The sequence below is a fragment of the Thermobia domestica genome, chromosome 5 (assembly GCF_964235325.1).
Source record: "Thermobia domestica chromosome 5, izTheDome1.hap1.1, whole genome shotgun sequence".
Classification (NCBI taxonomy): domain Eukaryota; kingdom Metazoa; phylum Arthropoda; class Insecta; order Zygentoma; family Lepismatidae; genus Thermobia; species Thermobia domestica.
The window spans coordinates 238,831,105-238,858,909 of record NC_137458.1 but is presented as its reverse complement, the minus strand read 5'-3'; the positions used below and the strand labels follow the sequence as shown (position 1 = coordinate 238,858,909).

The 27,805-nt window shown below is 34.3% G+C and overlaps 1 protein-coding gene across 3 annotated transcripts in view; it reads right to left on the bottom strand.

The window, feature by feature from the left end:
• The window catches only part of LOC145686482 (uncharacterized), a 168,902-nt gene that overhangs the window by 26,304 nt on the left and 114,793 nt on the right, over positions 1-27,805 (bottom strand). For all 3 annotated transcript variants that reach the window (XM_081759833.1, XM_081759832.1, XM_081759834.1), the window contains 8 exons: positions 26,120-26,290; positions 18,930-19,106; positions 13,381-13,532; positions 10,817-10,890; positions 5,895-6,011; positions 4,307-4,540; positions 2,815-2,933; positions 387-574 (listed from right to left, as the gene is read on the bottom strand). In XM_081759833.1, coding sequence (XP_081615959.1) covers positions 387-574; positions 2,815-2,933; positions 4,307-4,540; positions 5,895-6,011; positions 10,817-10,890; positions 13,381-13,532; positions 18,930-19,106; positions 26,120-26,290 — 1,232 coding nt within the window. The remainder of the gene's footprint in view (positions 1-386; positions 575-2,814; positions 2,934-4,306; positions 4,541-5,894; positions 6,012-10,816; positions 10,891-13,380; positions 13,533-18,929; positions 19,107-26,119; positions 26,291-27,805) is intronic.

Here is a 27,805-nt window from a genome sequence, read left to right as displayed (position 1 = left end):
TACATCGCAGAAAACGTGGATGAGAAGTGAGTTCAAATTTTCACCGGACATCTTATTTAAATACCGGTGTTTAAAATGTAGAACTTTTTCTACAAAATTTGTAACGTATTTAATCGATCAACTATCTGAAATTATAACTAAAGTGTCTCTCATCTTTGCAATGTTTCAAGAATGGTATCGTATTACTTAATGTGTCTTCAAGGTATTGAAGTTATGAATAAAAGCCTTGAACCTTACAATTCTTTGATGCAACATACTTATCTAAGATTTAATGTTCGAAATTCTATAGTGTGGTGGGCTAAAAATAAAGAAATAAAATAATACCAAATAATTACATCTAATTACTACTCAAAAACAGTATCAATCCAACAAAGATTTTAACTTACTTCTTCTTCTTCGTCGCTTGTTGTATCCATTTCATCATCGTCTCCTTCAGCTTCATCTCTGTCAGAGAAATCATCGCCCTGATCCTCCAAAGTAATCAGATTACTTGTATTTTGCACTGGGGTAATAGTTGTTGATCCAATTTGAATAGAATTCGTCACCGCTGGTACTCCACTTTCGTTCGCATTATCTACAAAGAAAATTTGAAGTTAAAAACCAAATGTGAAAAAGGCGAGTTCAAATTTTCTTCTTTAGGAAGTTGTACATTATGCAAGAAATGCACTGCATGAACGATTTGAATTTCTCTGCACATAATATTTTGTTTTCCTATTTTAGAAATAGTTATTCTGGCGACGGATTACCACCTATACAGTTGCGATAAATATATATATGCACCTGAATCTGTAGCGTTGCGAATACTTGTACCCTTATTTGTGTCAGTAGTAAGCAGAGCGAAATTTCTGAAAATTACAAATAATTTAAACGTATTTGCGAGCTACAATGACTCAGGGCAGTTTAGTAATGATTTCCACCAAGACAGTTTATTAAATGAAATCGACATATTGATACATTCGTAACGTTAAAGCCCGAACAGTTAAATTTGTGTAATTTATCTTGCAGTAAATTGTAGTGTCTTAATTGTAATTATGGTGTAATTAATATGAATCAATAAAAAGATTTTTCCTTATAGTTCTCTGTATTTAGGGAATAACCTGAAGAAGTGGCTTAAGGGCGCCTTGAGCCGACTCTGCATGAATGTATTGTTTTATTTGCATGTTGCGCGTTCTGGCTACTTTTTAGTGTGGCTGTTACCATGTTGTTCCTTTTGTCGTTCCTACTTTATCCGGCTTTAAAGAGCTTTTTATGTAATACTTTGTCGACTTGTACATTCATGTATTTCAAAAGGAGAAACAATAAACGACAGAACATTTTATTATTACAGAAGTTTTATTTCAAATATGAGTCAATCCATGCTATATTAAAAAAAAAAGCCCCTCGACCTTTTCAAAAAAAAAAAAAAATATTTAGAAATGTTTAGTCGACATAAGGTACATCAAAACCTCAATAATCTATGATTTGCAACACTGCCACCATTTTGCGTTTTCTAGATTTCAGGTGTTTAATTCGCATAATTTCCCAACTTTACGATTTTTTTCAGACCTTTGGAATCAGTTACAGGTCTGCAAATTTTTGTGCATAAGACCCCGCACTACAGGCACACACAAATTCAGACATCTACGTTAGCTGTTTACTCTTCCCAAACATGTCATTAATGTTCAAAAATGTTGCAACTGTAGGCCCTGATTTCACCCCTTTCAAGTGGTTTTAGGCAAAAATGTTAAAGAGGACAAAGTTTTAGCTCCGTACAAGTTGGAGCCGCCCAACAATTTTCATTTCGGTAGAACCAACTCATGTGGAGATATTGAGTAACTTGTAAATGAATCAAATTGAAAAAACGCAAAATGGCGGCAGCCGCTGTGTGACTACGGGATGTTTTAAAAATTCAATGATCATGATTTTGAAATACCCTGATATAGGATAAACCAGCGTTTCCCAACCGGTGTGCCGCGGCACAGTGATGTGCCGCGAATGGGTCGCTGGTGTGCCGCGAGGAAATCGGAACAAAATTAGTAATTCTATAGCAATCAAATTGCAAGACATACAGAAAAAGGTATATTTGTATTTCAAATTACTACTATGAATCTAAAATTTAAAGTTTCATACTGTGTTACTTTTCTGTAGAACATTTTTCTGTACATTTCTAATTTTGAAAAAAAGTATTTGTTATCATTGTTATGACCATTATTGCTTCTTTATTGTTACAGACTATTTCGTAACTTGAAATTTTAAAATATTATTCAATCCTTCCGGCAAAGTAAACATGCATACGAATTACCTATATTTGTGTTTTAAAAGTAAAAGAGATTCGTTTGTTCGTTCGTTATTTAGTGATCCTCCTTCTTAATGAAAGGTTGGATACAGTTTTCGAAAAAAAAAAGTGTATTTTTAACAACTTGAGCCCTATATCTGATTGTAATTGTTTTCTATTTTTAAATTAAAATGAAAAATAAGCATAATGATTTACCACGGGGAAAAAACAGTGGTCTAGCTTTCTTCTCTGTGAGAAGGATGTCAGTAATCAGAAAAAAATACTACAGTATTTTATATTTTCAAATAATAATAATAATAATAATAATAATAATAATAATAATAATAATAATAATAATAATAATAATAATGTGTGCCGCGAGAATTCAAGTTACCCTGAAGTGTGCCGCAAGTTGAAAAAGGTTGGGAAACGCTGGGATAAACATTCATGAAAAAATTATATTTTTGGAGGTGGTCGAGCGGCACATGCTGGATCACTTAAAATGGACTGACTTATATAGTACTCATCACACATACAGATTACTAGTATACAATATATACCCTTCTTCTTCTTTGCCTTCGACTTCTGTCTAACAGGAGGAATACATGGAGAGCCATCATTAAATCTTACGCATCCTTTCAATCCGGGAAAACAAACGATGGCTAGGAACCAATGGGCACTAGAAAGAATAACAAATATTAGCAATATAGGAACCAATAAACACTAGAAACAATGACAATATTAGCAACATAGATAATATAAAAACCAATGGACAATAGAAAGAAGGACACAAAAGAGTAAACTTGCCCCTCTTTCAGAAAGGCCATTAAGGGTCAAGAGATGTGCGAAAATATTAGGGCTCACACTTTCTTGACTTCGATACATACGAGGTGATGTAGTCAGAACCACGCCCCGGCAGTCTTTACACTTTCTAAGTTATCAGATTCCACCCCCTCCCCTTCTTCTCAATCTCCATTTTGTCCGGATATAGGTATATTTTTGTGTTCTTCGAATGTTATAGTTGTCTTATTTTGTAATACTACCTATTTCACGTTCAACAGCACATATACTGGTTATTTTTTGTGGCGAATAATTATGACCACATCCAAATGCACACAGTGAAAAGTAAATTCCACGATGCCATGATCAAACCAATGTAGGACTGCACAGGATTCATCATACCGAAGGAAGTATTCAAAAGAAAAATAAATTAAGACAACAGATTTCACGAAGATTGAATTAAGGAACATTACATTAATCTGCAAGGAATATAGAGTTGAAGAAAAATAAAAGGAAATGGAGGAATGTACTGAAGAAATCATCTGGTACATTATTCTTAATGTTAAAAGTAAAATCTTTGTGCCTCAGTACTTAATGTGACTGATACTACTTCAATTGTCGGTCCTGCTTTTTTCGTCAGTCACTGGATGAAGGATATATATATATATATATCCATGAACTAACATACTTATTTCTAACACTGCACTGCAACACAAATAATTCAATATGAAAAAAACAGACAACTTAAAAGTTCCTACTATTGAAAAATTAACTACATCAACTATTAAAAAGCACACTATGGTGTATTTTAATGGTAGGAGCTTAGCCAACTATTTTTCATAACCAAATGTCTTGTATTACGTGCAATATTAGAATAAATATGTGAGTTCTTGTACTTTTGTGTTCATCATTCAATCAAGTAACTGAGGAAAAGAGCAAGAGCCGCGCCGAAATGGTTTAATATAGTTAAATCAAGGCACGAAATTTCAGGTATGAATCCAGTACCCAGATCAGAGAATTTGGTCATTTGGCAAAGTACAGGATAAATGCCTACCGCCAAACTAAAATATTTGGTCGCCACGGCTGATCCGACTTTTCGCGCCTTGGTTAAATATTGAGGCACAATATGGTTAATCACGCGATATGGATACTTTCTTTTCTTCATTATATAGAAAACTGTAGAATCTTCTAATATACATATCTCATAATTCTAGTTTAAAGAATCAGGTCGATTTACAAATATTATTTATAATTAATGTATTTTTTACTTACTGTTCGTTGATGGGAATGATTATAAAATCTTTTTCAAATATGTTTACATTTTTCGTCCAACTTTTGACACGGTGATGTCTTTTCTCAGCTGGAGTGAGATTTGGATCGTCTTCGACTGGGTGAGACTTTCGTACACCTTTCACAGGTCTTGTAGTTAGGCGCTTATAAAAAAATGAACTAAAAACGTGCGTCCGTTGTCTATCTTCTTCTGACAGTTTTGCCAATGTCAAGTATCTGAAAATACATATATGTATTATAATATACGCAAATACATTGAATTAAATATCACTACTGAATTTCTAACTTTTCAATGAGGTTAACTTGTGATCTTTAAAAAATTAGAACAATTGTTATCTACACAGATTTCTGCAAAAGGTGTTTAAGTTAACAGTCAGTGTTTAACAGATTAAAAATATACATAAATAAATAGTGTAGAAAATGTCTTGTACACCAAAAAGGTTAATTCATATAATGTTGGGTTGGATAAGAATTTTCAGTCTTGGGTCGTCATCGCGAGACAATTCGGGTTCTAACTTAGTTAGGAGGCAGCAAAATTCTGTCTAACAAGTATTAGGAGAGGATCGTTTATCACACACTATCCAACTGAATTTGTACAATCTGTCTGGCAATAGCTGTTGACATTCTCACTTATAATAAACATTTTTCAATTGTTAATTATTTTCTTTATTTTTTAATTTTTATTTTATTTTATTTATTTATTTTTTTACAGATTTACTATTAACAGTTTTGTTTTCTGAATCAGAAAATAATGACTTTACAATTCGAGCCAATCCATTTGTTGCAGATTGTTGGACCACCTCACGAAATTGCAATTCTTTTTCTATGACAGCTGCATCAGAACAGAAGTTCGAAACCACCATTACTTGCTTCCCTTTCCTTCCTTCCTAAACTGGCGGTGATGTTTATAGGGTGGAAGTTAGCATTTTAACAATTGTAAACGTCCAAGCGAAACAAAATAGATCTGAATTGTGTTAGAGAACTGAAACAAGCATCGCTATTTTAAGCAAGTTTCGGGCAATGCTATAATACCCTACATCACTAATTTATTCCCTTTCCCATATAACTATTTTTACTTATTATTGCAGTCTTTTTTAATTTACTTGGTTTCTTTTTACAAATCCCTGTTAGTGCTTTTTTTTCTTTCAAATAAAATCCTGTTAGCTCTAAAAAAAAATAAATTCTTATTAGTTAGCATACTTTTCATTCTGTGTTCTTTCTTCTTCTTCTTCTTCTTCTTCATTATTATTATTATTATTATTATTATTATTATTCATAAATTGATATTCCAAAGTTTTCAATTTATATCAAGAAAAATCAGGCCATACAAGTGAAAAGGTAAATAAAATAACTTTCAAAGGCATTGAAAAGAAAACAAATTTCAATACTTCTCAAAGAGCGTGAGAACCATGAAAGAATTACCACTGAACCTGCACTAACCTGGATTGGTGTTAATTAACACACGATTGTTTTAAAGAATGTTTTTAATTTACGATTCCCTACTACACGCAAATATCCTTACTTTTATCACATTGCGATAAGACACCTTTTTGAAATGAAGTTGACTTACTTTAAATAAAAGTCTATTATGACATCATTGAGGAACTGATCTTCTCCTAAACAAAGGTAGTCTTCACTATTAACCGGAATGCCGCCTTTCTGTGGAGGTGGAGGGAACACAAGAAGCCTGAAAGAAAAATGAAATCATGTATTACTTCCTTGCATAAAATAATTTAACATAGATATAATCAAATGTAATTTCAAAATTTAGTAGTTCTTGAATTTCAGTTTTAATGGGACTTGTTTTTAATTGAATGACTGAATACTGATACTGAATGTAACTAGTTTAAAATATAACATTTATTAAAGTAATATCTATATACCAATCGCAAAGTCAAATTATTAAATGGTTTACATATCCTTTATCACAGATACAATTTGACACATTCCATTAACTAACACTCGTCTATAATGTGGTCTGGGAATCCCAAAAGATTTGTACAGGTAACTCAATTTTTCACATTGCTAGTGCATGCGCCTTTGGCGTGGGAGACCCGGGTTCGACTCCCAGCGGGAGCTCATGTGGTTCGGATTAGACGTTAATCAGTAGGTCCCGTCTCATATTGAAGTTGAATGAAACACGTAAAGAGGAACAATTTGTTTTCAAGTTAACACGTTAAGTTGTGAGTTTGTGTGTACAGTGATTTCTAATATTTCAGTAACTTATTGCTAATTTTAGTGTTTTGCGTGGAAGAAGTACTAAGAAGAATAAAATGCAAACGATATCTGAGGCCGAAGCTCATTATTGTTTAGTTGATGAAAACGACAGGACTGGTTATCGAAATCATACTTGGAATATAACAATCGTTTTAGGACTCCCAGATCATTACTTGGAATAAAAATTAGCTAAAAATTTTATTTAAATTATACAGTTATACTGATTATGTCTGGTAACTTAAAAGCTTGATAGTTTCGTGTGAAACAAACTTGGTTATTATATGAGAAACTGAGTAAACAACTCTATTTTGTCTTGCAGCATATCCTTTTAAGTTAGAATTCAATGAAATTCAGAGTGAAAAGCACTAATGAGTCAGAAATCGAGCCCAAGTCTCAGACTTAAAATAATTTTCGAATAATGCATGTATACCCATAGTGAAATGCTGTCTCGGATATGATAATCTTTTAAAACATATTTTGTGTAGAGTGCAAAATAAATAAATGTTTAACATTCCTTGCTTACGCCCTGTACGCTATAAGAAAACAGAATGACTTTAGAAGAGTTGGTACAATAACAAAGATTGAAGAAGAGATATCTGAAGTTATCAGTTACATTGATATGTTGGTCTTGTGTATATTCTTTAAGAGTTTTTCCTTGTACTTCATTCGAGTATTGAAAACAACTATAATTTTTGTAATGTGTTCTCAAATATAACAAACCAAACATATACAATATTCATCACTTTCAGAAGAGAATGTATTCAATAGTCAACTTCAATTCAAATTCCTGTTGAAGTAAAAATATAAGCTAAACTTCTGGGTCTGTGTTTTTAATCTAATAATCTGATCCGATGGGAAGGAGCTGCTTGTTATCTAACCAAAGTAAGCTACTCTTTTAGCCACCAATATAGTATTTCACAACTGCTCCAATATAGTACCAAAAATTATAATACTATCGTATTTCAAAATTATACTAATATATTACTATATTTATTATCAAACACTAGACTCTAGCTTTGAGGAACTATTCCCTTTGAACTTACCGTCCATACTTTAAGACACTCTTAACAGATACACCTTCTCTCTATAATCTTAAAATTCAATAAATAAATAAATAAATAAATAAATAAATAAATAGTAAAAGATAAACTAAACCTTTCTTTCGAACACACTGTTTGTTTATTCCTCCTTTCGAACACTTTGACTGATTACTTCTTCAACAATTTCCAGGACTGAATCGGTTAAACATGGAAATCAAAATGCTCGAATGACTTAGCTACCTTTAATGGAATTTTTGGAATAAGATCTGATATGTTAGTTGGAAGGAGTCTAACATTGTTGGGCATACAACAGATCAATTCAGGCAGGCTACGAAACAATCTTAGCTTGAGAGCCTCAGATGCTATTGAATTTAATAAATTAAAATGCAAATGAATTTAATAGATGTTAAAATTCAGGATAAAAGCAAGCAATACACATTTTTTCTTTTGTTTTGCCCAATAAACAAATTCCTGGCCCGAGACACAGGTCGCCAAAGATGGTGCCTCGGGCTCCATTTCTCACGTGTGAATTTCGGCAAAATATTAAAATTGCTGTATCTCTGGAACGGTTCAAGATTTTTTTTTATTTGAAAAATAAAAAATTAATGATTCAAATTATATTCTTCGTTGGAAGTATGTGTCCAAGTTCTCGTAAGTCGATTTCTGAATTTTATTTTTTAAAAAATCAACAATGCCAATCCCAATTTTATATATATATATATATATATATATAAGAAAGTATGTTTCTTTGCTAGTCTTATATCTAATCCTTTCTTATATGTAATCAGCACATTTTACTCTTCTGTGAATCCAGTCAGAAGACATTTTAAAGTCAGTCCTCTGTACAAAACATCCTATAACTTAATAAATCAGTAGGATCCCCACAAAAGCTTATAGGTTCTGTTGGGCTACAAATTTGGGAAACTGCTCCCTTTGGTTGCCTGTTGACAACTGAACTGTGAATTCATGTTTCCTCCCTTTATATGCTTAGCCAAACACAAATATCTGTATGAGTCCACACTGTTTTAGAAGACCTTTTCTCGATTTGGAAGGTTCTATTAAAGAAAATTCACAATAAAAACATTTCACCAGTTCCAACTTTAATTTATCGTTTTTATTCCATCACATAGCTCCGATAGTATTTTTTTCAAAACCATTACCAAAAAAATTCCAGAACAAACTGGCGTGTTCTTTTCAGGATAAGTAGTACACTTAAGAGATAGAATTCGTAATTTTCGGGATTGTTATTTCTGAACAAAAACTGCAATCAAGACATTAGCGACGAAAGTTAAAACATGAACGTTGTTTATAACTTCTGTTATAAGTTAACTCAAAAGTGGAAATTCTCCTTTTCAAGGACTGCAGCACTGTATGATATTTATAAACAGTAAAGAAACGGATTTGCATTAAAAAAAAAAAAAAAATTATCAGATACCTACAGCACAAGGACTTGGAGGCTACATATTTCCAAACGGAGGATATCATTTGACTCGGTGAATTACTATCTTTCAAATAAAACAAAAAAACAACAAAATATCTTGAACCGTTCCCGAGAGAGCACTTTAATCTTTTGCTGAAGAAATGCCGCCCGAGGAGCTATTTTTGGCGGCCTAAATCTCGGGCAAGATTGATTGACTTTTTTTTTTTTTTTTTTTTTTTTTGAACAAGGGAAAAGAAAGATAGCTTTGTACTTATTTTGTCCAAAATTTTAACACTTGTTATATTCAATAACATCTGAGATTATCAAGGTAATCTCCTTCCTGAATTGACATGAACTATACGGTTGTATGGTATACATAACCAAATCCATGAAATGCTATTACTTCACAAAAAATAGTCAATTATAGATGATTCACAGCGAAAATAATACGGTAGCAGTTGAATTATCTCCTAACGCAACATTGATATAGACACAAAAACAATCCTTTAATCAAATATTGAAATATTTCTTAACAAAAATATTAGCATGAAGAAAATATACGACTGGATACACAACATGAATGGAAATTGACCACATATTTGTAGTGCAGCTCCAAAACTAAAATTGTGCTACAGCAGGTGGGTCGAAATTTATCGGCAATGATTTGCGAGTATGATGCGCTCAACACAAGATTGTGTATGATGCGCTCAACACAAGTTTAGAGCTCATATTCATGACATAAATGATACGCAGGTTAAGAACATATTCTTACTGACAGCATATGACTAAAATATTTGCAAATGGGAATATTGTTTAAGAATCTCTGCTAACGTTAAACTTTTACTTAGAATACCGAATTAACGCATTGTGTTCACAAAAAAACTGATGTTCGTCAACTATGTTTTTTTTTCTGGGGTCACTCAGGTTGGTCTTTGGTGAAAATCGTACAGCTGTCTGGGAGCGTCCAAGCTATTTGCAATCAGCACCAAAATGCTCGCAAACACTAGCAGATGGATCCTATAAACGGATTAGCATTTACATAGAACATTTCGGAATTACATGGACTGAACACTTTTCTTGGGAGGGGGGAGGGAGAAATCTGACCACAGAAAAGCACCGACTTCAACACAAGTAAGTTGCAAAAACAGACGCTTGAAAGTTCATGGTTTGAATAAAATGCTCTGCCTCTGCTAAAACTTTGAGATTAAATATACTGAGAGAGAATCCTGAGGTCACACAAATGGCAAACACTCACGAAATTCTGTACATTCACTATCCAACATTATCAGTCGACACTATGTACGGCACTTGCTTCAATTCAAATAAGCACAACTAGAAGGATCAACATTCTATTCTACCACATTCAGAATTAGCTGATATCTAATGCCGTCAAATTTCATATTTTCTAGTCGCTAGTCTATTTCCTTAAGAGCGATGTTTGACTTAAGAATAAGTTTGTTTTACATTATTCAATAGGCGAGGTAGGCACTGCACAACCCAATAATTAGTAGAAAAATAAATAAAATACAGACATATCAGATTTCTTTAAAGAAGTTATATGTCCCACGGTTACGCACTGAGGCTGAGACGGTGATGATGAGTCATAATGATGGAATGAAGAAACTGGAAGAGCCCCAAGAACCCACGCATATGGTGTTTGTTCACCACGAAGCCCATTTGGCGTGAATTGGGATCGAAGCAGAGGTGCACCAGAGGTAAGGGCTCTACACTGATATCTAAAAACTAATTGCTTTGATAATATAGCATTCGCAATTACGCAACGATGTTTCATATTTCCTACTAAAAGGTACTTACGTCTGTACTTCTTCCGTCTGCCTCAAGAACTGTGGAGTGTTCTGTACATTTGCTTTCTTATATATCTGTTGTACCTAAAATTATGGAAAATATGATTAAAGAAAATGAAATATCAAACATGATGCAGCTTATTTAGACTATAATATAGGGTTGCCAGATGTCTGGATACAAAAATACGGACACTTTCAATTTTACTGAAAATTACTGAAATTATTTAATTGGAAACTACTGCAGTATATCTATATGTATGAACATTAAAATTAAAATTCACGTACTGTTATAATATTAGTGTCCTGAAAATTAAACAGCTAGACTAATTTGTTTGTATTATTTAAACATATATAACACTGAAATGCCCTCTTTTTCTTCTGTTTTGTAAACTTTAATAATATTTGACTCATTACATGTTATATTTTCAAATGTGTTAAGCAGTGGAACAATCACGGAAGTAAGGGGTCTCAAGTTTATATCTGTGTTTGGGTTTCAAGGCGAGACTGCTTGTCCTGGAATCGAAATAACATATTCCCAGTATCACTGAGAGCTTTTCTTATCGCTCACAACTAACTCTCTGCACCGTCCGTAAACTCACCCTACACACCGCTGGGGTTCTTTCACAGAGAGCACAGTCTGTTTAGTGATATTCCACATGTCTTTGAAATGAAAGAATACAAAACATCAGCTGTTTGCCTTGGTGAACCAGTATTCGGTGCAGTAGTAAGGAAATAATAACTAATTAATCTACCTTTCGAATCCAAAATAAAAGTACGGATTTTGTCACTTTTTGAAGAGTAGAAGATGAGCAAGGACATAAATCTTAACACAAACAGTCTGAATAAAATACAGACATCTGGCATCACTATGTAAACACAAATTAAGAATATTACATTATTTCATAATTACTAACTAGGGATCCCCAAAAACGTTATATAGTTCCCCAAAAACGGCTTTAAAATCAAAGAATCACCTAGATATGTTTGGCAACTAAACTCTCTCATTCGATTAATTCACTTTCGTTGAGTTGAGTTGATTTTAGTTTAGCGTCCCTTTCAGCAGCGAGGCTATATGAGACGTGGACCTACTGATTAACGTGGAATCCGAACCACATGAGCTCCCGCCGGGAATCGAACCCGGGTCTCCCACGCCAAATGCGCGTACGCTAACCGCTTAGCCACGGAGGAGCTCTAAATAATTCACTTTCGATACCGTACTTATACATAAATGTAACACAATCTCAACTGACGCACTAAGGTAACTGTCACATAGTTGTATTATCTGAAACAATCACGCTACACTACGAAACAAACGTGAAATACTGTATCAAAAATAGACGAAAAATTACCAAAGATTTTTTTTTAACTGAATTAAATCAAGATAATTTTTACTTTTCATTAGAAAGTACAAAAACGACTGTTTTAAAACGACGAAATCATTTTATTATTCTTTCGAAACAAATCACAACAAAATGTCAATTATATATATGTATATTCGTATAATAAATTAATTCTGTTAATCCCTTACAGTTTTGTTTCACGAGCAACGAAGAAAGAAAGAAATAATACCAATTAATTGACATTTTAAAGGTTATTTATAATATCTGAAGAAAAGTGCGAGGTCTTACTACATAGAAAAAATTAATTAATCTGACCTTATATTGAGCTATATCTTTTAAGTATTCTTAACACGACAAAAATTTTCTTTTATTCTCACTGTTTTACACACTTTTCCCACCATCTGAATAAAAACTGTCCTTTCAATGTATTCACAGGTACAAAATCTCTGTGGAAAATAAGGTTCATCAGAGGCTGAAAGGAGTGTTTTCCGTTTCATGCAAATTGAGCACAAATGCTTAAAAATTTAACTTGATTTACACACATTCAACATTGAGGCTATGTTATCGACTCAGTTTATAATTTCCCATGCTAAGTAATTCTTACTTTGCAGAACTACATACTTAATTTTCTATTGCAGATGTATATTTGGTAATTATATAATCCTTTATAATGATGGAATTTCTAACTTTTAGAATATACCGGAAACCATTTTTTTTTTTAATGAATTTGGCAATTTTTGATTCAAAATTGGACTTACGCAAGAAAATACGAAAATTTCGTTATAGTTTTCTCAAACCTCGTTTTTGCACTCAAGTTGATGAGAACTCACCGAGGTAATGTGGTCATACCTGGTGTTTCTTCTGTTACCTTTCTTATTTTCAATATTTCTTTTCTTCCTACTCCTTTCTCTCACTGTCATACGTAGCGTCAATTGTGACATTATTAGCGATATTATTAATTCAGGCATGACCTTCAATATGATTGGTAATATAATTCGACCAAATTTACGACTCGAGTATTACTCCTCGTTCCTTCATTCCTTTCTATGTTCCAATGACTCGTTCAGACTCGAAAGATGTTTTTATATTCAGTTTCCTCTCTGTGTGTGTGCTTTTGTTCGTATTATCATTTAGGTATATTTTATTTTGATTTTCATACGCCTACAATTTAATTTCATTATAAATATATATATAGTACACAATTATTCAAAACTTAGGGCTAATCTTTATTTACCTCTTTTGGTGATGCTCTTACAAGTATTTCATTTGCTTCTTTGCTGTCCAATTCTTCAAGAAGTTTAGGAGCACCATATATTTGTTTCAAAATAACCTTACTATCTTCTGGTAATTTTTCAGGTAACAATGTAATGCGTTTCTGAGTATCATCTGAAATGAAATAATACATTTATGTCATTCCTCAGAAAACAATTAAAAAAACTAAGAACATATCAAGAACTAAAAGCAAACTTAAAACTTTTAACATGTAAAAAAACAACGACCATATATATATATATATATATATATATATATATATATATATATATATATATATATATGCGCCAGTTGTTAAGAACAATGAACCAATTCGTTTTAATACAAATTAATTTCCCACAAGAATTTCTATATAACTATCTACTGCGTTGATACACATATGGTTACTAAATCATTGAAAACACTTGAAGAAAAAGCATTTTAATGCACTACTAAATGTAAAGATAAGTTATACGGCCTGAAACCACGATTAGCCTGCGAAGCAGTTCTGATTCGTCGTGAAATGAAGGCACACGTCATGACTAGTTTCAAGACGAATAATGAACAATTACTCATGCAATGCAGCAGTCAGTTTCGTAAGCGATGAGGGACGAGGATATCTGTTCGAAAGTCTGAGCTCTAGAACTGACCACAGGTATTCAATAATGTTGAAGTCTGGAATTGAACGGGTCAAGGGATAGTAGTAATTCATCCTGTTGTTCATGAAACCACGCCTCAACAGTTCCAGCTGTGATTTTGCAGTCATGGAAAATTGCACTAATGAACGAAAACAACGTCTGGACTACAACATGCACCTGGTCACCTAAAGAATGCACATAATCATTGGCAGTAATGCGTCCTATGAGCAAAATCACAGGAGCCACAGAATATAAAGAAATTGCAGCCCACAGCATTAGAATCGCCATGTTTCACGGTAGAAAGGAGAGAGAGTTCGGCACAAACTTCTTAGGGCGTCTGCCATACATGAACATGGTCTCTTGCTTGAGATAATGGTGAAATTTTCCTCGCATTAAAGCGCTGGTGATGGTAATTTAAACAACCTAAATGCAGATGTTCAGGTCAAGCAACTTACGTCGGACTGTGATTGTCGCAGTTAGTTGTTCTAGCTACTAAGTTCCGAAGTCACTTTTGCCACATTTGTCGTAAGGTACTCGGTACTAACTTCATACAATACTTACTCCTCTAACAAAAATTATATTTTCATTATAAGAATTAACTTACGAGGAAAAGATTGTTTTGTAAAAGCCTTTTCCCAGTTTCTTCTACAATTATCCTGATGACTCATCTGTTTCTGAAACCTTTTTACTGTTTTTTCACATAAACATTGCAAAAAGTGAAATGAAATCTTTAATGTCCCACGATTGTGCTTCTGTGTAAAGGAGACGGATGATTAATGACAATGAATGATTACACAGCCACACAAAAAATGAATGTTCTGTTTGTTTTTGGGCGAAAAATGTGCTCTCCCTATCCAAAATCGCTCAAATTTTTCGCCCATGAAACAAATTGACACGTCAATCGTCCTGGAGTTTCGAAGTTGCATTCTGTGTAACAAAATACATCGAATCCACATCCTGAGGTCCGCTGCACAGAACTTTGGTTTTTGTATGGCTGTATACATGTATCCTCCCTGTCCAAAATCGCCCAAGTTTTTCTCCCATAAAAAGGAATTGACACGGTCAATTGTCTTAGTTTTGAAATTTGGATTCTGTGTAACAAAATACACTGAATCCACAACCCGGAGTCCGATACACAGAACTTCTATTTTTTAGTGTGTGGCTGTGTTATCAGAGCTGGCGGAATCAGAATGTTGGAGGGAATGACAGAACCTAGATAAAACCCATGGACAGGATGTTGCCTACCACAAACTCACATGGCTCAGGATCGAAGCAGGGATCCCTTAAATGTGAGGGTTCTATCATCATTCGAATCATGTGAATTGTAGTGATTCATATCAGTAGCGAACTTTCCTCAGATGCAATTTTATCACTGCTGTGCATTTTGTCACATTTGTTGGGTATTCACATCATAATTAACACGTTCACTGCCACGTGTATACTTAAGTATACACACGGCGTAGGTAAGTACAGGCCACGTGTATACTTAAGTATACACACACTAGGTTTCCTTCCTGGTCATGTGTGTTCTTAACTATTGAACATCCTACTTTGCCCTTAGGAGAGATATCACATGTGACCTGAGTGTCTTTTATTTTGCTGTCAGTTTATGGAATTTGTTTTCTGGGGAAGAGGGATCAAGTTTTGAATCCAGTACATAATTTTCTTTTATATTGAAACCTTCTTTTTGGTACAATATCTATATGCATCATATAAAAACAAAAAACAGCAAGCAAAACTAACTTATAGATATATGGGTATGCTGTTTTCTTATTACATTTTGTTTGAACAATGTATATAATGTAATGTATTTTTCCACTACAGAATATAAAACATTATTTTCTAAATTATAATACATGGAGAAAACGCACATAAATCTGATAAATGTCAAACAATTAAAGCTTTCCTGAATTGTAATTAGAAAGAAATATGAATTAGTGGTTTCCTTCTCATATCTAATATCTGATATGATCACTAATATCTAATATGACTTCCTTCTAATATCTAATTTCTGTTATTAGAAGGAAATATGACAAGTCTAATGAATCTCATTGAAGCAGTCTCTACACATATATGGACTCTTAGGGCGGGTGTTACAATAAGTCACAACTTGAGGTACACGCTTCAGTTTACCATTTATTAGCTGACCACTTCTTCCATACTTTTCAAACACAAAACACATCGCCTCTTTTTGGATTTTTCCAGAACTTTCTGTCAACCAAATAGTGAGAGTTCTCCTTTCTTGCCGTTGGGCTTGTTTCTTGAGGCTGGGGTTGGTTGCTTGGGGTTGCCAACGACAGGATAACTTCTTCTCTAAAAATCTTTTATAGTAAGATATTTCTTTGGAATAATAGGCGAAGGTGTGAAAATGAGCAAGTGGAAAGACATGAGGGAAGTATTGATGATTTCAACAAAGCACTGCACAACTGTCTACATCCAAACAGGAGAGGTGAAGGTAAAGCAAAAGCTCAATACATTGTCGACTACAATATAGGGAAGTCTTCAATGGCTATATATATAGTCAAATGGCCTTGCATGATACGTTTTCTGGCGCTGTAGCAAGTGACAGAAAAGTCATTATTGAATTACTGTGGGAAACAAGATTAGCAATACAGTACAACCCCTCAAATCCGAACCCCGGAAATCCTAAAACCCGGCAAATCCGAACACGTTCTCAGGAGAAAGAAAATAACTACAGCTGGAAAATGAAAAAAAAATAGATTTAATCACACAAATTTAGTTTTTTTAAGGTTTTAACATTTTTAGGCTTAATGCTTATTCAAAATCATTATATTCTTACAAGAAGACAATTTGGACATGAGTGTACACCCGCCAGTCAAGGTCACTGCCCTTTCGACTACTGGGCCACCCTGTCTAACCTCAGTCGTTGTTTTACCGCAAATTCAGGGACGAAATAAGTACGTAATATTATTTCCCGGGTAATCCGAACCCCCCGAAATCCGAACAGGCTTCAGCCCCAATTAGTTCGGATTTGAGGGGTTGTACTGTATTCCTTTTCAACAATATATTATGCCAAGAATAAGAAGATTGTATAAAAAACAACCTACCCATGAAAAGTATATTATACATTGTATCATGCTAAAGACACAATAAAAACGTTGAATAAGAGTGAACGAAACAATATATTATCCGTGTATACTTTAGTATACACGTGGCTTGGAAAGGACTATGAACCGTCCCAGGCCATGTGTATACTAAAGTATACACAGCTGAAAACATATCAAAATATCAAAAACAACACTGAAACCATTAAAAACTGAAACATCAAGTTAAAAATGTCACAAAAGTTAAAAAGTAAAAAGAATTGAACGTTTGGCCTGAGCCCACCCATAATCCAAAATTACGCTTGGCAGTCAACGTGTTAAAATAAAAACTTTATACAATAACGAAAAACATCACAGGATCAAAACACTAATTAATACCTACAAAAAGTACACAAAACAATCTGGATAAAGTTAATGCAAGTTACAATTTAATTGCCGTATTTTGTGGTCATTTCATTTTATAGAAAATTTTCTTTCTGTCGTATTTACTCTACTGAGGATAATCTATTCATGGCATCAAGTTTTAATATACTTTCTAAAGTGTAGTTAGTACGCTTATCTTTCACGAATAAGTTCCTCAATCCTACTTCACTCTCATGTAAACGAACTATATTTAGGGGCACGAGTTTTTCGCACTAAGAATTTGAAAATTTCGCGTTTCGACGCATTTTGTAGCTCTTGTGGAAAAGATATTCCCTGACATTTTTATAATTTTTCCTTGTATTCATATATATCAATACAGAACCAAACCATTCATTACCTAAAAACAAAATACACTGAGTATTTCACTTGACAGAAAATTATTTTCTTAATCAAATTGAAGTAAAATCAGTAAGTAAACTTACTATGAGTAGGCAAGTTTCGCTGTCTTCTGAAATACATAGGCACAAGTTATAGTTAAGCATTAAACATAAGCATGTTACACGTTTCCATATTTTCCTCTTTCAATGATGTACGTTTGTCACTTATCACCAGTCCGTACTTGGAAAGAAAATCTCTCACAATTGGCATTGTTTGTTGGAAGCTACACATATGAACGTGCATTTACAACAAACTTCAAACAATCATCACTTCGGAACTTCTGTCCATTCAAAACATTTACTACACTGCACTTTCCAGACAAATCACTTGTCAAGAGTTCATAGTCCACTTAGTAAAACTCCAAATACGATTCATAATCAGATGCTTGCATTTTTTTTTTTTTTTTAACATGAAGATAAAGCTTTAAAAAACTACCTTAACAATACCTGATTCATTACTGCATGCAATTACAGAAGGGTCAAATAGCTTTCCCAAAGTATCATAAAAGAAAGCTAAAGAATGATCTTTCTTCACATTTTTTTATAGTCACATTCAACACTAGCCCTCTTTTCACTTGGTAACAAATCTAAGTGTGCTTTACTTTTTTCACCACACCCTGCAACATGTTCACTATAGCAGTGTTCGAATCACTCAAAATGCACCGTTCATGCTATGTTCTACCGTTCCGTCAGTGGAAAACTGACGTTTTTAAAATTAATGAAAACATATTTTCAAAATTTCGCGTATTGTTAGAAATTTCACGCAAAACTTCCAATTTCGCGTTTTATCGCGCAAGGAAAACCAATGAAAATACACACAGAATATCATAAATGTCACGAAACTGAAAATTACTTAATTCTGACGAATTTCGTTTTATCGCGCATTGCGAAAACCTCGTGCCTCTAACTATATTGAATCATTCAACCAAGAAGTCTAAAAATTTCATAAGCTTTCCCACTGAAAAGTTCAAGCTAGATCCCGTAAAATGTTATGTTTATCTTGTTAACTTCAGAAATTCGAACACTTACCTTGACTACAAGGATCATAATATGGCCCATTTTTGTTGGTCATATTTAACACTTGTCTGATCCTAGACGCTGCTGAACACGATGTATATAAAAATAACACAGGCATGCCTTTTCCAAAGTGAATTAGAACTTTCTTGAGTTCAATATAAGGAATACTAATGCCAACACTTTCGTGTTCTGGAAGGAAAGAATGTACAAACTAATTATTAGAAAAAAAAAAATTTCGTATTCTAACTTAGACATTTATAGCATACACTCATCCGCCAAACATCAGGAAAATACCATGAAAATTACCAACTATACTACAATTACGTTGTAGCTTAGCCAAATTGCTAATATTTTTTTTTTTTTTAAATCAGTTGTTAAGCATTCTCTCTAGGATCTATGTGAACACCATTCAGTATGATCATGGCGAGCAGATAAATGCCTACACAGGAAATAGCATAGAATGCACTAACATGGACACCCTTTGAGCGACCAAATGTTCGGTAACTGCAATTAACTGTCTGCTTTAATTGTTCAGGTAACGAACAAGCAATTCTAATTCAAGTAACATATACAACCAATGCAAGGTTTTTTTTTTTTTTTTTTTTCATCCATTTTAAGGATTGAGATTATACACTGCATGGATCTGTAACTTGACATACGGTATTCGAACTATATGAGCCGCCAGGAATCGAATCAAATCTCTCAAACCAAAGGAGACAACATTAACAGTTTAGCCACATATGGGCCAAAGTTAAACACAGCACACTCGTATTCAAAAGTCAGTATAGTTTCTAGCTTTTGCAGAAAGATGTACTGTTAATGTCACTTGACTCACACATATTCACCTGAGTTGAACATTGTAATTGGATCCTGGAGATACAATGTAGCATGGAAACAATAACTCTATTGAGACTGACAGTAATGTTCGGATATGCCGTACGTTACAGATGCCGTAAACCTCGGTTATCTACAATGTATCATATCATGCCGGCTGATGGTGAATCTATACAGAGGTAGTGTGTTCATGTGGCATAACTGATTTCGCTGGCCCTCCTTAAACAACGTGGGTAGTGATTACTACGTTGTATTGCTCAGTATAATTTACAGTTCATCACCTTCCACACTGATAGAATATTTATTACAACAGGGTTAACACACCATCTATCGTGTCACTCAGGGCTCATAGAGTCTGGTTTCTTCTAGATACTTGAAACGTGACCAAAAGCACATGAAAAAGTGAAAAAAATCTCATCAAAAAGTAATTTTAAACCTTGATGCCAAATTTGGGCATAAATTGAATTTTCATTTTTTTTTTTCAACCAACATATGGCCGGCTGGATCATAGCTGAAATACGTAATGTTGTAACATGTTAAGATTAAAAATTATTTTACTTAAGTTTGTCAGCTAATAAAAAAATTGGATTACTTGTGTTTAGAGGATGATTATTAATTACATATTCGCGCGGTTCTAGAAGAAAGAATAGACACAGAAGGGTTCTCAAACCCACCTTAAGAGCTTAAGCAGGCACCAACCACCCACTGCGCTTTAGAAAGAATAAAAGGCAGAAGTGAGAATAAAGCTGACTCGTCACATGTGACAGCACAGCTGCACATGGTTACAAGTACTGAAGTTTTCAGAAGAGTAATAAGTAACAAGTCTCTGTCTTTTTCCATTTATTTTTATAATATTTTTATTAGAAAACTGCCAATGCAAAACATAAATCACACAAAAAATTACTTTGCTTCCCCCCAAAAAGTAACTTTTAGTGATTAACTTGAAAAAAAGTAACTGTTTGTTAAAAAAAAAAAAAAAAAAGTGACTTACGAGGAGCTTTGTGTCACTGATCATAACTTAGGGTCGGCAAATCTCTGTTTTCAGACGCGAGTGCCCATCCAGTGCACCATGTTTGCCTGCAGAAGCACAGCAGTTCCCTCTAACCTGCTTTTCTATATTTTACTGTGTTTCCAATCCCAGTAGTATAGTGCTATTCCAGTACTCTAATATTCCAGCAATGGAATTATTTTAATTGGCATTGTTGACAAGGTAATTAATTTCAATAACTGCATCTAGATAAGCGCAATCACTTGTCAACGTTCTCTATTGATAAGGGCAATTTAATGAATTATGTATATATTATTTACATTTTTAAGTAATAATCAAGCAGGTGCTTACTACATTAATGTTTATTAAATGATTCTTTATGTTCCTTTTCCCCATTTTTAGTTTACATGGTAATGTGATTACTACACTGTACACCTAAAACTGTACGTGCATACTACTGCTAAAAAGGATATAAAAGTAAAAATACAAATTGTCACATACCCGCCAGGAAGAACGAAGAAAAAAAATTATCATTAAGTGTTAAAAACATATTTTAAAATAGGAAAATGACTGGCAATAAACGAAAACTAGGATGGAACTGAATTAAGCTTGACCCCGCATGCTAACTCCCAACCTTTAGATAACTATTACAGTAACTTTTAAGATCCAGATAAAATTAAACAACAGAGACAAACTGTCAAGAAGGTGGGTGGAAGCAGCGGGGTCATCTCATCGCTCCGAATCTCATCACGACTCTTTAACCTACGACTGTCGAGCGCACAAGCTAGCAAGGAACTAACCTTTTGAAGAATAGGACTGGAGATAATAGTGTAAGTCTGTTCTCCTTCCTAACCTATCGGTTTGAGCTGTGGATAGGGCAGTGAAAATTGGTATTCCGTGAGGGAATAATATATTCAAAAGCCATTGTTTTAACGATGAAAGTCAACAGGCTAAAACATTATATATAAAAAACAAGAAATAAATCCAATTTTTAAAAGATCGAAACAAAAGAGAGATAATTGACACAGTCTGTGATCTAATAGCACTGTTTCCGTGTCCTTTATAAGAGGAAAAAGAATCAATGAAACAAGAAAAATATTTCCACTTTATTTTTATGAGTACTATTGTTTATAGAAAATAAAATAATGTTGTGGTAATACAAGAACCACTATGCAATGTAAGAAAAATACAAATAAGAAAAAATTTAAAGAAAATTCAATAGTGCTACAGCTCGTCTGAGTGAGAATTTGTTGAGTTACATATCACATACAAATTAAATCAATTCACGTAATCTAGGAACATTTTTTCATGTATACTAAAGCAGTAATAACAGTATACTATAACAGTAAAACTAAGATGCTTAAAGCCCAATTTCGTAACGTTTTCCGTCAACGCAACGCAAAACCTCCATTTTACTTTGCGATAATAAACATAGCAGGTCTAATTGATTTTTTGCAAGTTTTGCGTTGTCTTACGTTCCACAATTTTTGCGAAGTATGGTACGGAATAAGCCTCGTCGACACAATTTCGTAACGTTTTCCGTCAACGCAACGCAAAACCTCCATTTTACTTTGCGATAATAAACATAGCAGGTCTAATTGATTTTTTGCAAGTTTTACGTTGTCTTACGTTCCACAATTTTTGCGAAGTATGGTACGGAATAAGCCTCGTCGACACAATAATTTATAACGGAAAAAAGTTAAAATAATGATTACCTTTGTTATATGAGAAAAAAAATTGTGAACCAAAACTGAATCTATAGCTTAAAGCAATCAAAAGACCCTGAAACAAAAGTTCTTAAATTAACTCTATCTCATGAACATCAATACAATAAGAACTAAAACAATCCACCTTCCTTAGATTTGTCTGAATATTATAGTTACATCTTCACATCTACTCAAATGAACTCCCTCGTGAAGTCGTGGGTATATGGTTAATGTGACTTCGGTGTGGAAGACCTGGATTCGATTTCTGGGTCCTCATTCCGTAACAGTCTCCGCAAAATTTGCGGATCGCATATAATACAAATAACGCAACAAGCAATCTTCAATGCTACAGATGTCATGCTAACCATCGCAAACTAAAACGAAAATTTGAGTTTGTTGATGCAAATCGGTACGGAATGAGGGTCTCGGTGAAACCTATGGTTCGGATCCTACGTTAAGCTGTAGGTCTACGTCTTATATAGCCTCCGTGCTGAACTGGACGCTAAATTCCTAATTATCAACCAATCAATCTACTCAAAAGTTTTTTCCTCAATATTTTAATATTTTTTTAAAAATTTTTATTCTACTTCCCTCCTTACTTCAGATTTTTTTTAAAAGTACCTATTGTACGTCGTAGGCAATGGCCGGTCATCATATCAAAATTATTAATTCTGCGTAGTGATAATGAGATGCACAAACGGATGTTCTCTTTTATATTCAAGTTTATTAAAAATGAGAGCTTACAATAAGAAATAAGAACTCCATCTTCATGTTATTTGCTTGTTTTTAGAGAATACCGTAACAGTTTATTGCACACTAATAATCATTTGAAGACTGTGCTTCTGAAAACGAAAATGGATTCCAATATGCGGGTTCGCCACTCTCATTTTGAGGTTGAGAGTCTGAAGAATGCACATGGGATCCGACCGCTCACGATCACGTCATAATCAACCGGACTCCACATATACCCTTCTGGACTTGTTATAATTTATTTACAAAGGACAAAAGAATGTGTTAATTCACCAAACAGTTTTTGTTACGTCTGTGGTGAGTATACATTCAAGAAACCGCAAAGGAATATCAGGATTTTATTAAAATGGAATACTTTGCCTATTTCGATATAAAGCTGGGAGATCAAGAGAAGCCTTGGGCCCCTATAGTGTATAAATGTTGTGCTAAAAATTTCCGATTGTAGTTGAAAGGTGCTAACCAGGTTGTTTTGGAATGCCAATGGTGTGGCGTGAACAGTACAACCATACTTCTGACAGCTACTTCTGTTAGTGTGTTGTGGCAAGATTCAATACGAAGAACAAGAATCTCATTTTATACCCTAACCTCCCCATCTACAGTACATCCACTTGCACATAATGCTGACATATCTGTGTCAAGCCCTCCCACTACATTGGATTCGCATGATGAATGTGATGGGGTGAACCAGATGGTTTCTGATGATTCTGACTACGACCTGGATACACAACCGGAACTTTTTTCTGAAGAGGAATTGAATGAACTATCTAGGGATCTGGGCTTGCCTAAGGATTCTGCTCAGTTATTAAAAAACTTCCTTCGTACCGATCTCGTGAAAAAGTATTTGTTCTATATTTCGCTGAAGAGCAAAACCTTGTGTATTGTAATGATGTTTATGGATCGATAGAGCAGTGTAAAACAGAATATAATTTATGTGAATGGAGGCTGTTGCTCGATTCATTTAAAAAAAAAAGAGCCTGAAAGCTGTCCTTCAAAACGATAATACATACGCATACGCAACAATTCCAATTGGCCACTCCAATCACCTAAAAGGAACGTATGAGAGTGAAATTAGTGCTAGCAAAAATAAGGTATGGAGAACACGGGTGGTTGGTATGTGGAGACATTGAAGTGCTTTCTACGTTAGAAGGACAACAATCATGATATATTAAATATTCCTCATTTAATATGTTTATGATACAGTCATATCAAGGAAATACACTGGACCATACAATAATGTTCATGAAGAGATTCCCTTCAACCTGGAGTGGCAAATGTTGTGAGGGACAGCCTAGTCCCTCCTAAAGTACGTTTGTTTTATCTTGGCACGCTTCCCACCTAAAGGACGGATCTGTCTGGAACGCGTTGTTGCCACGCCACGGTTAAAGAGAGTTACAATACGCTAGGAAAAACAGCAAAACGCCACACCACTCACAAATCCCTGTAACACACTTGTTCGCGTGTGGCAACCAAGCATTTCAAATACCCACCAAATAGCAATGACCTCATCTGATGGGCTGCCTGACAACTAACGTCACCTACACGACAAAACCAATAAGATGTATATTGGATTAAAACATTCACGACATGAGTGCTAGCAGAAAATACTTTAAAGGCCAACCAGGTGTATTGGCGGTCAGTGTGCCAAATAAAACAAACGCACTCTAATGAAGTTCTGTCACCGCTTTACATCAAGTTAGGACTTGTGGAGCAATTCATCAAAGCTCTTCCTAAATATAAGGGAAACTTCAACGTCCCATAATTATAACTATTAGGCTAAGGGGACGAATGATTAAGGCAAATGAATAATGACAGAATAATTCGTGGAATAAGAATGTGGAAGGAAAGGGAGTATTCCGAGAAAATCTATGGACACGATGTTGTCCACCACAAACTTACTTGAGCAGAGATCTAACCTGAGACCCCACGCACTAGAGGTAAGCCACCGTGCTCCCCCAAGGAATGCTTCAAGTAACTGTGCTCCAAGTTTCTAGTTTTATCAGATGGAAGACTGAAGGAGGAAAATTTGATTGGGTCTGATATAAGAATACTTGGCGCCGATCCTTGTCTCACTGAAACTATGATAGTTTTCGCAAGATTGGCGTCCGAAATTCATTTGCGAACACTTTCGGCACCTTGTAGGTCCGAAACTATGTCCCGCTGCCGAAAGATCAAGATTACTTTTTTCTTGTCTCAGTGCAGGAATCACCTCCCACGAGTTTTAACATTTATTTTGCAATACCCTTTATATATAAGAATCGATGTGTGTCTATGTATGTCAAACATCTGAAACAAACTTAGCACACATGTGACTTATAACCTGGAAAAAAATACTGTGGCAGTAAGAGGCCTACATATCCCATAAGGGTGGGAGTGGGGAGGGATGACATTTAAAAATAATCAAAAATGACCGATTGTGTCGAATCCAGTTTTTAGGGTCACTGAAACGAATAGTGACACTCCCGGTGTCGTTTAAGTCCAAGTTCAGCTTCTATCCGCATGAAAGTTGAGAAGATGATTTTAAAATGTTCAAAATGGCTTGAGATTAGTGAGGAATTCATTGTTTGTATGGCTGGGAAAATGCCTGATCCGTTTGAAAATAGTTTTGGAACATTGTTAGTATCCTTCTCAAGCTGACGTTTTATCACGTCACTTTGAATAAAAGGTGTATTCCAGATGAGTAAAGTGTTTCAAAATTTATGCCAAAAGTTGGGTGAGTATCTTATGGACTTTCATCATTACACTTTTGCTGAAATGCGTATTCTAATAGGGAAGGAGATACGAATATTTTTCATAACACTTTCTCCCCATGCGAACGGGCATTTCAGCAAGTATATACACGATCCAGTTTTATTTTCAGGGGAACATCATAGATAGTCCGCAGTTATGTTATTTTGTCGCTTCAAATAAAAAACTAAATTACTCACCATTCTCAATAGCAGGAACAACAATCCGTACACCTTCCGACGACAGAACCACTCTATCTTTTGGCACTACTTTGTATGATCCTATTCGTACTGTGCGGCACTGTAATAAAGTAAATTGACCTGGCGCGGATCCATCTATCATTCCTTCCATATCCAATTCTCTTCCACCTCCTGTAAAAGAAAAAAAAAGTTTATCGTTAGTATCTACAATTTATTGCACATACCTTCCCTCTTGAGAAAAAAAGGCACAACACATCAATGAACTACTATGTAGTCTACTACGCATTTCCTGCCAGTACTAAGCTGTTTCCTTACAGCTTTAACCCTCGAAATGACCAGCTAATTTTATAACGAATCATGACAAGGTTAGCCTATGAGGCACATACGCATTTTCATTTACTACACACACTGATACCTACGGGCAAATGTTTGTTTTATTATAGTTGTGTGTGCTTACATACTTGTTAATAACTCTATTCCTGATTACTACTATTATGAATTGAGTTTATACGTCTCTTTGACTAAATCTTACTTTTAGTTGTAAATGGCAAAAGATAGCAATATACATGACACCATCTTTACCAAGGTTTGAATGCCACTTACATCTGAGCACTCCTGTAAATCACGGCAGAATTCTATGGCCAATTTTGTATCATTATAAGCCAATAATGCTACGTCGATTGATCTGAGGTTTGATCAATGCTTCTGCTAATGAAATCAGAAACAGTCGCCTTTGGTCGGTAGTAGTTATATTCCAGTTTGGCCTTGACCTGGGTAGACCTTGGTTCAAATCAAGTATGATGAAACTCCACAAGCATCCAGAAGGTTTATAAAATAAGCAAAAGGCCATCTATTTGTTTTCCTCTTCCATGAATAGTTGTGAACCATCTCATCGAAGGAATCAAACCCTCCCATTTGTTTTGTTGTAATATATGATATCTTCCTCATTTTTCTCATTGGTTGAATTTTGTTGTTGTGATGGATACTGGATAAAAGTACAACTTATGAATTTTTCTTCGGAACATTAGACACAATTGCGAATTTGGCATTATACACGAATAAAGATACGTGAATCTCTTTATATCTATTCGGAAGAAATTCAACTGGAACAAAACTTTTTTCTTTTTTACTGTTTCATTCAACGGATAAAACGTTTCGGAATCATAAATTCACCATATCTTCATTTCATATTTGGCTGGTTTTGATGGTATGTATTGAATAAATGGGTATCTCCGTCTAACAGGGATTAGGTGTGCATCAACAGTCAGATTTGCTCCAGCTAAGTAATATTATATGAATTGTGTAATAATTAGTTCAAATACATTCGGAATAGGAGTCTTTCAGTCCTCTTTCCACGAGTATTCTTATCGTCAAAATATATGAAAATAAAAGTTACTTGAAGCGATTTGGGCCATAGTAACTCTAAAAATACTTGTCTCTCCATTTTATCCCATAAATGCTTCTACACTCAAAACGTTTTATGTGAGTCTCAGAGGCTCACCTTGTCGTGATTAGGTATGAAAAACAAAAAAGTTAACAAAAATGTAATTAAAATATAATTCAAGCTGATTGACACATATCACGAATGAACATATACAAGATGCTGCGAGAATTCATAAAATATTATAAACCTTCCACTTTTATTAAAAAAGCTACTTAATAAAAAAGCTGGCCATGAGCCTCAAA